General features: G+C 41.3%; 1 protein-coding gene across 1 annotated transcript in view; it reads right to left on the reverse strand.

Annotated features, from left to right (window-relative positions):
• Positions 1-2130: 2130 nt before the first annotated feature.
• Positions 2131-12420, reverse strand: part of GPD1L (glycerol-3-phosphate dehydrogenase 1 like) — a 38805-nt gene continuing 28515 nt past the window's right edge. The window contains exons 6-8 of the mRNA XM_074988341.1: positions 11282-11515; positions 10639-10745; positions 2131-5582 (exon numbers count right to left, since the gene is read on the reverse strand). Coding sequence (XP_074844442.1) covers positions 5486-5582; positions 10639-10745; positions 11282-11515 — 438 coding nt within the window. The 3' untranslated portion in view covers positions 2131-5485. The remainder of the gene's footprint in view (positions 5583-10638; positions 10746-11281; positions 11516-12420) is intronic.

Genomic DNA, 12420 nt, shown 5'->3' on the forward strand with positions numbered 1-12420 from the left:
TGAGTCCTCTCTCCTATCTGCATTTGTAAAACAGGGATAAGGATACAGCCCTCCTTTGTCTTTGAAATCTATGGAGGAATGGTGCTACAAGGCTGAGCTATTACATTATTCTGTTTGCAGAAGAAACCTACATTCCTGTTAACCCCAGTGTTTGCATGCACCGTAGTGTAAATTGTCACTCTGTGGCTGGATCCTTCTCTTCAAAAAACTCCTAGGAGGAGCAACCTTAAAGTAGGAAATCTCACAGGTTGATTAGGTTTAGTGCCTGACTTACCCCATCAAATGGCATGGACTTGTCAAGCCTTGTGGGCCCATGCATCACAGAGCTGTCTAGAGATCAAGGAGAGACCCTGTTTCCGCTCCGCTCTGATCATATAGGTGAGTACAACTTTATTGGGAGCTGTGCTGTCTCCCTGCCTCTTAAGTGAGCCATCTCCAAATGGGAGAGAAAGTTCACAGTCAACTGTGCCATAATTAATACTGTCAGGAGTGGCATCAGTTCTAATAGGACCCTCTTCCCGATCCTGCAAAGGATTGTCACAGGACGGCATTAGTACAACTGCTTCCCTGGGCCAAACACAATACAGGCTGTGTCTACACCAGCAACCTCCTTCAAAAGTGGGATGCTAATGAGACACTTCAGACCTCGTTAGCATAATGGCAGCCACAACACTTCGAAAGTGTTGCTTTCAGTCACACGTGGCTCATTTACACGGGGTCCTTTTCTAAAGGACCCTTCACACTTCGAAATCCCCTTATTCCTGCCACTGCTGCCATTATGCTAATGATGTGCTGTATATTCATTGCAGCGCCTCATTAGCATATCCTGAAATGTCTCATTAGCATCCCCCTTTTGAAAGTGGGTTGCTAGTGTAGACATAGCCATAGTGAGAAGGTACCAGCTGACCAGCGTTTGCAGGGAGGGATTTTAGCTGTCTCAGGGTAGGTCTACACTACAGAGTTATTCAGGAATCGCTTATTCAAGAGTTAATATCCCAAAATAAACTATTCTGGAATAATGTGTCCACAATACAGGGAAGCCCCACAATAAGCAAAACTGTCTTCACAGGGACCTTATTTTGGAATAAGCTATTCCTGACCGGCTTATTTCTAAATAGCCCCCAATCCCTGTCTACACAGCCCCTATTCCAAAATATTTATTTCGGCATAGGTGCTATTCCTTGTAAAGTGAAGTTTGCCAAATTGGAAAAGAGCCATCCACTATTTCGAAATTAGCAGATGTTATTCCAAAGTAACTATGCTGTGCAGACCCACCCTTAGCGGGATGCCAATTATTTTGGCAAGCTTCTCTTTTCTCCTCCAGTGCATTCTATGTTGCAGAACCTCTGCATCTTTTCGGCCTCAAGTAACATGATACAGGAGAATTTATTTGCACAAGATATGGAAGAGTTTCAAAGAACAAACAATCTGCAACAGACCCTGTAAAAATTGGTGCTACTGCGACCTCTAGTGGATCACACAGTCATTACATGAACTAAAGAATAAAAATGCAGTTCATACCACAAATACCTTGTTTTATTTGATTGGTCCAATTCAAGACTGTGCCAGCAAACAATTTATAAATGAAAACATGGATCCTTAGATGGTAATTAGTAAACTACTATATAGCTTTTATTATGGCAGTTTCAAGATACTACATCTTTAGTGTCATCAGTTGCAATACATCAAGTGTATAAAGTAACTGCAAGAGAAAGGTTGATGGTAAAAAAGGAACAATAAAAACAAGTGATTCCAAGACAAAATTATTTATTGTACTAAGCTTTCAAAGGGCTATCCATTTACCATCCTTAACCAGTACAGTAGATGTGCAATGGGCTAGTTAAGTACTGTTAGAAAACTGAATGCAGTTCCCCAGTGATTTTTTTTCATACATTAGTCAACAAATATGTAAATTTAGGACCTGATCCTTACTATTGAAAAGACTGTTTTAAATGGGACTACGCCCAGTAGCAAGCAAAAGAGTGTTTATAGGACTGGGCTCTAATGTTTTAGTGCTGATATATGTATATATCACACTATCATAATTAGTGGTAAATATTAACACAAAGTAACGCCAAGACAAAAGTGCTCAAGCAACAACAACAAAAAGCAAACCAGTAGAAATTGTGGAATAATAATATATTCAGATATAAAAACAAAAATTCCTTAATTGCAGAAGTTTTCCTTTATATATGGGGGAGAGAAAAGTGAGCAGAGTTATAAATTTGAGAAAATGATTCAATAAACAAGGCCTTCCTCTGTCTCTGTCACTTCTGGGTTTACATAAACACCAAGATCTAAAAATGCTCAACTCCTTATGCAGAGGAATGAGCATGAGAATAAACAAATAACACACCCCCACACATTCTGGTCCTGCAGTAAATATAATTCATCACGTTTAGCTTATATAGCCCTTTATGTATACTACAAAATTGTACTAGTCTATCTACTATATGTAAAAATAAAATATAAATGCAAATACACCCAAGTTGATGTTTTTTGAAAAGTATAATTTAACATAAGTAAACCCATTTCAAATTATGATGTAATCGGAAGTGTATATTTCTTATGTGCATTAATATATCAGTGTTTCCAACAGCTAAAATTTGGGCTTTTTTTCCCTGACGGAATGCCCCAGAACTGTGTTGTGGCACCTTTTTTCAAAAGCTGGATGTGCAGCCATGTCCAAACTGCATCTGGTCCTTTAAGACTCATTGCAGCTCCCTCGCAGGTGCCTCTGGTTGACCTCTCCTCCATCCCTTCCCGCTCTGAAATGCTGGTAGGGTGGCCATGTGGAGGTGGCAGCTGCAAGATTGGGGGTGAGGGGTGGGGGGGGGAGCAGGGTATAAGCCTGGGCGCAGATTGTGTGTGTGTGCGCGCGCGCGCACGCATGTGCCCTTCTGGAGCCAGCCTGGGCCCCGCCACTGTGGAGGGGGAGCAGCTTGAGCCCCTGTCAGGGGACAGGTAAGCCTCGCACAGGGGGCAGGTAGCGTGGGTCCACACAACAGGCAGTTAAGCCACTGGGAGGGCAGTTTGGCACCACCCCCCCAGGGGGCAGGTAAGCCACCGGGGGCAACTTAGGGCCTGCACAAAGTGGTTTGGCTCCCGCACAGGACAGTTAAGCTGCCAGGGGCTGGGCCTTCAGTCCACCACCTTTTTTTCCAGCACTGACTAAAATATACTTGAAACGGTCTGAGCACAAATAATTTCTCACAGATAAGCTACATCAGAGACCTTAATTCTCCAAATCCCTCTGCCACGTATATTTGAAACTAACACTAGATCATTACCATTATTCAGCACCATGTTCAGAAAAATAAGGCAAAACATCCCCAATAAAAAGACCTTTTATAGCCCCGAATATTTGTAGGCATTCACAAGGTCTTCTAATTTAAAACATAATTATCACTTTGGCATATACAAAATGCTACTGCTGTTCCAAAATATTTTTCTGTTTACGTGACGCTGCCTTAGTAAAAATATCCAAAGCTAAGCAACGTACTTTAAGCCAGGGTGACTCCTAGGCCTACACTTTGACATCTTAAAGCTTTATGTTTTCAGCCTGTAAATAACACAGCTCGTAAGTGTGATGATCAATCTCTACCCTTCTCAGGAATCAGGAGTGTGTATTGCAAATATCCAGACTTCTCTTTTTAGTTCCGCACTGACCTCTATCAGTCTCTACACCAATGGTTGGCACCTTGAGGCCACATTTGGCCCACTGGGGTTCTGGGTGTGGCTCACAAGACGTTTTGTTTACCATGGCCCATGTGCAGGGTTACCAGGTTCAACTGGTTTCAGTTTTTTTCCTATCAATATCAAAAAGTGACCTGCATGTAAAGTAAGAGCACGGGAAGTGAGGTGTTTGTTGACTGCACACAACATTGACTACGAAAGCCGTGCGTTCCCTTTGCATCCAGTCAAGTGTTGGTATGGTTCAACTGGCAAATTCTAGCCATGCAAGCGTGGCTGGCAAAAGTACCCTATCCTTGGAGACCATCTTGGTTATGATGATCTCACGGCCCACTGACAAGAAAGACAGCCACTCATGTGACCCACTCAGTAGTCTCAGTTGTCCATCACTGCTCTAATACAAACATTATTCCCCAGGTCTCAACTACAGGCCACACCTTCATGTGCCTAGCTGTACACCTGATTTTTAAGGCTAGATTTATTTTTGTTCTCCTTTTGAATAGAATAAAGTCATAGCCCAGAAAGATACATCCATCTCCCCACCAAAAAAAGTTCATAAATGGGATTTTTCAGCAGTACTCCAACAGTAGTGTAAAGGCAACCTCAAATTAACCTCCCCCATAATCTCTCTCAGTCCATCCTTCCTTAAGATATCAGGGGAGCAGTGAGGCAGCATGGTCTCTAAGAAGCACTGAGGCAAATTGGTCAGAGACCAGCTGACACGTCAGTCACTGATAGGCATAAAGGAGTACAATTTACACGCTTGAAGTACTGGGAATTCCCCCAATGTGTGATATGAAGCTGAAACTAAGCTAGAATTGTCTGGCAGTTTTGGGCAGTGGTTTCCACAGAAATGGACCTAAAATAAAATAAATGTAATTACAGGTACAGTGCATGGATGAACCAGAGAACCTAAGTGCTAGCATCTGTGCTGGTAAAAGCCTCCTGCTTTTTTCTTCCTAACAGAATTCTACAACAGATTAATACCTGGAAACATCGAGAGAAAGACAGAAAATGCAGACATATAAAAATGCAAGCAGAAAAGGATAAAAATGGAGAGCAAGGTAAAGTACCCAAATAAAATGTTAGACTAAAAGGATTAAATACCCTTTAAAAATAGATTTGAACTAGTCTGGTATTCTGGGACTGTCCAAACATCATATAATATTGTTAAATGCAATTGGTTAAAAAATGCCACTCCACTACTACTCCCTCCTCGAATGACTGCTACAACTAACTTTTCATTAATATTACTTACATTAACTAGTATCACCGAAAAGCATTGCACACACGTAAAAATCTGTGATGTGTATTAAAAAATAATATCCAATTTCCTGTAGACATAGTTTATGCTATTGGGGCAAATCAGGGCCCAACCCAATTCCTACTGAAGCCAATGGGAGTCCTTCCGTTGTCTCTAGTGTGCACTGGATTGGATCTTTAATGAAAACAGTATTTTAAAATGGAAGATTACTAAATATTGTTTATGTCTTGTATTATAGAAATACAAACACATTAACACCTTTTTCATATATATTGTGCAAGTTTTGCTTTTTGTATCTTAAAAACACCTGCATTTTAGCCAGTAAAATGACAGCCACCAATTCAATAGTATGTTGCTATTAAATTGTGTAAAAAAACCAAAACCATATCCCTATAGAAAGTCATATACATTCAAGTTGTTATGGTTGCCTCATATACAGCTTCTTGTGAAGCTAATTCTTACTTCTACTTGAACCCAAATATGAATTTGAAAGGCAGAGACTGCTTTAATACAATCGCACAATTAATTTTACATATGCTCTGGATGACTCTGAAGGCAGGATATCATCTCTTGGACAGGTTTCCCTTCATAGCAGATTTGATACACGGCAGTAAACAGTGGAAACCTAGCAAAGAAAAGTAAAAAACAACACAAGATTAGTTGACAATGTCTTGTTAGTACAGAAGAGAGCACCTGAGAATCACTATTTCTTTTAGAATTGAAAAGGGACCCACACTGTAGTGATGAATGCAGAATATACACTATACTTACACACATCTGTGAAATAACTCAGGCCCACAAAAGGCCCTACTCATTGTTAAGCCATAATGGATCCTGCAACATCTGTTATGCCTAACTTGACAATTCACTTATTTCACAAATTTAAAAAAAAAGTTTCATGCTATCTTTTTCGCAATCTTATTACATGCTCAGCTACAGATAGAAAAGATCATCATCCTTTTAAAATAATGACGCACAGTTAAAAAAAATTAAGTATGCCCATCCGATTAAAAATTACAAACTAAGATTTTCTATGTACGAGCCTGAAGTTAAGTATGGGTTTTAAGGTCCTTAAAATAAACAGGAGCCTGATCTTTTCCTTATTTTTTTAAAGTTGCATGTAGTTATTTCAAAAACAAAACTTAGACAACATTAAACACCACTAAAACAAAGAATTTTTAAAAACCGAGATTTATTTTCTGAATTTCATTCAGTATGAACAATGAAAACAGGCCTTATCAGTTTTGCTTTCTAGACTGTAAAACACAAGGCTGCAATGCTTTTGTAGGAATTTAAAAAAACAAAAAACACACCATTAGCCATAGGGGCTGTTTGTTTTTCATATAAAAATCTTATGTTTTAGACCTAAAAGTGATATCACAATGCCCACTCATGTGTGACCATTATTAGAGATGGACACAAGACATATTATACCTCTATGAAGTAAAAATGTGTTTTAAATGCGTACAGATATTGCATGGGTAGTTATCAGGATGATCTGAAAAGTTAGTTAATTTAAGAAGGGACTATTGTTCCAAGCAACATTTTAATATTTAATATGTCTGCCAGCACAACTCAGAAGCATTTTACTGAAAAGTGACAATGTATATAAGCTAATGGTGACAATATTACAGGCAGGAACAGCACATATATTTTGAGTGGAATGGGAATCTGGGAACATAAAAGACATATTTCTGCAACTACCCTTTGGATGAAGAGTTCTGTAGCCAAATTACACTGTACATATACATGCACACTGCATCTAAACTGAGTACCACTGGCTTTTATCTGCCTCCCTGTGACAAAGAGCCATGCATCTACATGGAAGTTTGCAGGACTGCAGCCTAAACTTTACCCTTACTAGACTTTTTATCCCTATTTTTAAGCAATAAATTTGAAAAAAACAAACATCAGAATATAATACCAATACTATGTAACTAAGAAAATCTTTGAATATTAGATTAAAATGTCAATGTTCTTAAAAGGACTATTCCGCACCTAATAGGTGCAATGCTGGGAATAAGAATGGGGTCCATAACCTGCTGGAAATAACTCAGCTAACAGAGACTACCCAAGAATACTGACCATTTGACACACAAGTGTCCAAAAAATTGTGCAAGTTTTTAAAATTAGTCTTTAAGATGAGGATAAAAGCAGAGAGGTTAAACAATAGCCTACTTAATGTCAGATCGATTTAAAAAAACTGCTGTGTTCAGCTGTGTACTTGTCAAATGGAAAAGCAGAAAAATGAAAGTTATTTGAAGACATCTAAGAAAGAAATACAAACAATAAGCATTGAAAGCAATAGTTCTCAACTTTCGCTTCATTAAGTACAGCTTAATTACTACTGTGAGTATTCTGTAGAGACAGGATTTGTGTCTTATTTCTAAAGCAAATTCTAAAAAACATAGCAAAGCGGATGGTGCAGGGGGGAAAAAAAAAGCCTTTGTTTTAAGTATCTGCCAAAAATTGCTCAGAGGAATTAATTGCCTAAGGGATGACTCCGCCTCATCTAAAAAAGTAAGAATTAAAAAAACACATTCCAAGTTTTACTAAACACAGATATCGTATGGCTTTAGGAATCATGTACTTGTGGAATCTCTTAAATAAATGACATCAGGACAACCTTTGTTTTGTAACAGAAAATGCAAAGATGGCTGGTTCTGTTATAAATCAGACAAAAGAAAGAGAAGCACAGTATCAAAGCTAACATCCAGACTTCCGATTCTTCAGTGTGATGAAAACAGACACTACAAACAGCTGGTCAGCAATGCCTGCTCTAATCATTTCTACCACATGCAAATTTTTCCATCCACGTGCAGAATAAATTACATGCACTGAGGTAGGTTGGAATGTGCACCACCATCAGAAACAAAAAAATCTAGCTGTGGGCACTCTGCTAATCAGCTGGGCAGCATTTGAATCTTTCCTGAGTGGCCACACAAGCACCCAGCTTACAGAGAATGCTGCTGGTCAGTTGAACAGAATCTTAGGAACAAGGCTCCCTTTCCTTGGAGATAAACAACAAATTTCACCAGCAACAAAGCTGATGGATGGTCTGTTAGAAAGCTTATTAATAAGCTCAGTTTTTTATGTTTGTTTTATTTTGTTATTGACTTTCAATTCTGAAATACTGAGAGTTAACATAGGCTTCCAAGTACATGCAAGTTTATATCTAAGTTATACATATATATTATATAAACTAACAACAAGATGCATCAGGCTTGACAAACAATTCTCTTGTTGATTAGCTTCGCTGTCAGAGTTAATAGTCTTAAGCAGATAAAATATTTCCTTCCTGCATCAGTGAGTTCACTCTTCATTGCATTCCACTAACTTGCCAGTGAGAACTATTGTATCATATACTGAAGAGAACCTGGAACTGAATCCTGAACATTGCCCCTGAAGCACACTAACCCTTTGCAGACAGGCTACCAGGGAAGTTGTGAATATGGCTTAAATTGTAGAACTTTGACTCAGAAGTTTTCAGTTCCTGTCATCTAGGGAACATCCCAAAACTATATACTACAGTAAATACTTTCATATCCAGCAGCCCTGGGAACAGGAGATTGCCAGTTATGAAAATATTACGGATAACAGAGAGGGATCCCTTGTGCCTGGAGTGGCGCCTCTGCCTGCACAGTCCACTCCGCACTTCCATCTGGGGCTCAGCAGCTCAGGCCCCAGTCCGTGCTACCGCATGGGAAAGGGGGTGGGGTGGGAGCTGCCTCCCTGTGCTCCAGCCACTGTCCCACTGCACTCCCTGCTGGGGCTCAGCAGTCCCAGCCCAGGCTGCTGTGTGTGTGCACACGCACACACTGTGGGTCCTTATGCTCCAGCGTTCCACTGAACTCCTCACCACGGCTCAGCAGCCCCAGCAGCTCAGGCCCCCACCTGTGCTGCTGCACGGGGAGGAGGTGAGTGGCAGCACTAGTTCAGAGTGGAGAGACGCTCTCCCCTCTCTACCCCCTACCCATGGCAGCAGATGCATGCAGCCCTGGCCCAGGGAGGGACGTAAGTGGCGGATGCAGCTGCTTCCTCTCAGCTCCCACACACATCACAGCGCCAGTCCCTTCTCAAGAAGGGGAAACAACATCATTGGCTCAGGGTGGGAAGGGATCCCTTTGTTGCCTTCTAGTAGCACAGCTACCCAGAAGAGGAAACCTAGGCACCAGGATAGCGCCTGGTGGCAGTGCCAGTTATTTGAGTGCACCAGTTGACCGAAAACCGGTTAAGAGAGAATTTACTGTAGATGCCATGTTTTCCTTTTTGATTTCTCAAGCTTGTAAGCACTGAGCTGCCATCCTTTATACATGTTGTACAGTTTCGTATGCTGTTTCATTGACGTGATTTGGAATAAGCTCTATTAAGCTGTACAAAGCAATGGTCAAACAGCCAATGGAGAGAGAGATCATGGCTGACTGAACAGGGTCAACTGGATAGGCCTGTAGTATGTTCCCGAGATTATAACTTGGACCAAGCATTTTTAAACAGATGCAGCTTTTCTTTCCAGGCCCAACCCTGAAAGGTGGTGTTGAACACCATTAACGTCGAGCGAAGATGGTGGGTAGTAAGGGCACTCGTCACCCCATGAAGTATGTTGAACACCTCACAAGCTGAAGATCTGCGCTTGGAAATATCCTCCCCACTCCACCCTGCCAATTTCAGAAAGATATCAAATTTGTTTTTAATTTTACTCTTATTAGCCACACCAGCAGCAATTAATAGAACAACAGTTACCAGAACGATTACTATAGGCAAGTCAACAAGAATGGCTACAAAATATGTCAAAAAACCTAAATGCTGCCCTTATGAGACACTCAAGATTCCTCAAACACTTGCATGCATGGCCAAATACTCAGTCACATTCTACCTCTGGGGCTTGCTTGTCCACTAACTTCTGACTCCATGAAAGCCCATTCCAGGCAGCTCCAACTCTTAAGCTGGAGAGAGGAGGGGAACCAGCTGGGCTCCTCTGGATTCTTCCTCTCCTCACTGCTGCACTCTCCAAAAACAATAACCCCCATCCCCACAAAACAAACAAACAACCCCACCTTCTTGTGGTTCTAAGAAGTTATGCTGCTTTCTGGTCCATGCTGCATAACCAAATTTTGCACTGTATAAGGAAGAGGATCCAGAAAAAGCCCATGACCGAGGAAGCCAATGGAAACAAGGCTCCTGCAAAACTCATGCTGCTCAGAGGTAGGCAGGAGACATCAGGAAAAGGCAGCAGAGCTGAGGCAAGGGGCATTTCTGAGATCTGTGCAGTAAGGAAAGAGAATTCCTATCTCTAGAGGAATTTCTGTAGATGCCAAACTACAGAAAACTCCATGTTAAATCCGATGGCACTTTCTCTCCCCTCTATTACTTTATTCCTGCCCAGGGTTCAAGGGATCAGCAAGATCTCTCTATAGTAAAAGAATGGTTAAATTGCATAAAATTCAGCGTTTAAACAGAGACTCCCAAACCATTCGCTCTAATATATATTTTAAAGTCACGTCAACCCTGTTGTTATAAAATGTGTTTTCGTGAGGCTTAAGTCACTTTATCAGAATTTTACCTTTCTCCTTTTATACTTGCAAAACTGTCTCTGCATGATTAAAAAGCAAAGGTGTTCAAAATCAAGAGGAAAAACAAAACAAAAATACCCCAAAATATATGCCACATGTCCTCTTACTTACTTATCCACCATTCCTTTCTGCTTCAGGATACGATAGATTTCTGCAGAAGTCTGTGGTCCCTGCAATTTCTGACCATTTAGCATTTCTTGCTCCAGTTCTTCAATGGACTTAACAGTATTAACAAAAGAAAGAAAAAAGACAAGTTAATCATGATCAGGTTTATACCAACCTAACATACCATTTTGAAGCCTAGGGGCTTACTAAGCCCCGGTGAGGCTCTTCTCCAATGCTGACTGATCCCTCCGTTGCAGCATGGGGACACAGCTCCAAAAGACTGCCCAGCTGCAGGTGGCAAAACTAAAACCTTAAATGAACGTGTCATGGCAGATCCTCGCATTTCCTCCCAAAGCATCTTGTGGCTTTCATCATTATATACTCCCACATGCTTGTGTGTAAACTCCACCTATTCCTTACTCCCTCCCCCTCCTCTTCAGAACTGCCTCCTTTCTTCTATCTTTGCAACACTCTCTCTATGGTAACACAATAACGGACAAAAAAAGGAGATACCAGACTGCATGTTAAGTGATTGAAATGTAACTAGTATGACTACAGAATCACTTTAATAAGTCAGCACTGAACTCAGTGTTTCTGTGCCAGGTTTCTGCAGTGCTAGCCATCACACAAAGAAGACTACAGGCCTTACCTTTCCAGTTTTAACGAATGCTTCTGCCACTCTCCGATTGCGGCCACCATAACAGGTTGCAATCAGGTCAGCAACTCCGCAACTCTCCAGGAAAGTGGCAATAGACACCTGTCCCTTGCAAAAGATTTTTGCGAACGCAATCATCTCCATTAGGCCAAGTCGAATAACAGCAGCTTTGGTGTTATCACCACAGCAAAGCCCATCACAAAAACCAGCTCCCACTGCCACAATGTTCTAAGGAAAGCAGAGAAAGTGGAAAGCAAATCAGATACTGCTCAGGGAACCCCCAAGTCACAAAAGAAAGAGAATGCAAGTGTTCCAGTGAGAATTACATAGACAGATATCTGCTCGGTTGCTTTAGACAGGTGGTTGGATTAGATATAAAAGCTAACATGTAAGGAAGTCGCAAAAACCAAGGGGCCAAATTCAGCCAAGCTAATGCACGGAGGTTTTGAATGCACCTTTATGGAGCAGTCAAAATGGAGTCTATAACTTTCACAACTAGAGCAATCATAGTGCTGTGTGTGTGTGTGTGGGTGCGCACGCGCACACATGCATGCATGCATGCGTGTAAAATCATCCCAGCTGTGTCTACACTAGCCAAAAACTTCGAAATAGCCATGCAAATGGCCATTTTGAAGTTTACTAATGAAGCGCTGAAATACATATTCATGCTAATACATATTAGCATGCAGGCGGCCGCGGCACTTCAAAATTGACGAGGCTCGCCGCTGCGCGGCTCGTCCTGACAGGGCTCCTTTTCGAAAGGACCCTGCCTACTTCAAAGTCCCCTTATTCCTATCTGCTCATAGGAATAAGGGGACTTCAAAGTAGGCGGGGTCCTTTCGAAAAGGAGCCCCGTTGGGACGAGCCGTGTGGCAGCGAGGCACATCAATTTCAAAGTGCCGCAGCCACCCGCATGCTAATGAGGTACTGAATATGTATTTCAGCGCTTCATTAGTAAACTTCGAAATGGCCATTTGCATGGCCATTTCAAAGTTTTTGGCTAGTGTAGGCATAGCCCCAATGAAGGAGACAGTGCTTGTGCTCTCGGAAACTGCTGATAGTTCTCTGGCAAGTTCTACATCCTTTCAAGATTTCAAGCTGCTTATTGGATAGCTCAACCTATTTTCTAAGCA

Source organism: Carettochelys insculpta, chromosome 2, assembly GCF_033958435.1.
Source record: "Carettochelys insculpta isolate YL-2023 chromosome 2, ASM3395843v1, whole genome shotgun sequence".
Lineage (NCBI taxonomy): Eukaryota > Metazoa > Chordata > Testudines > Carettochelyidae > Carettochelys > Carettochelys insculpta.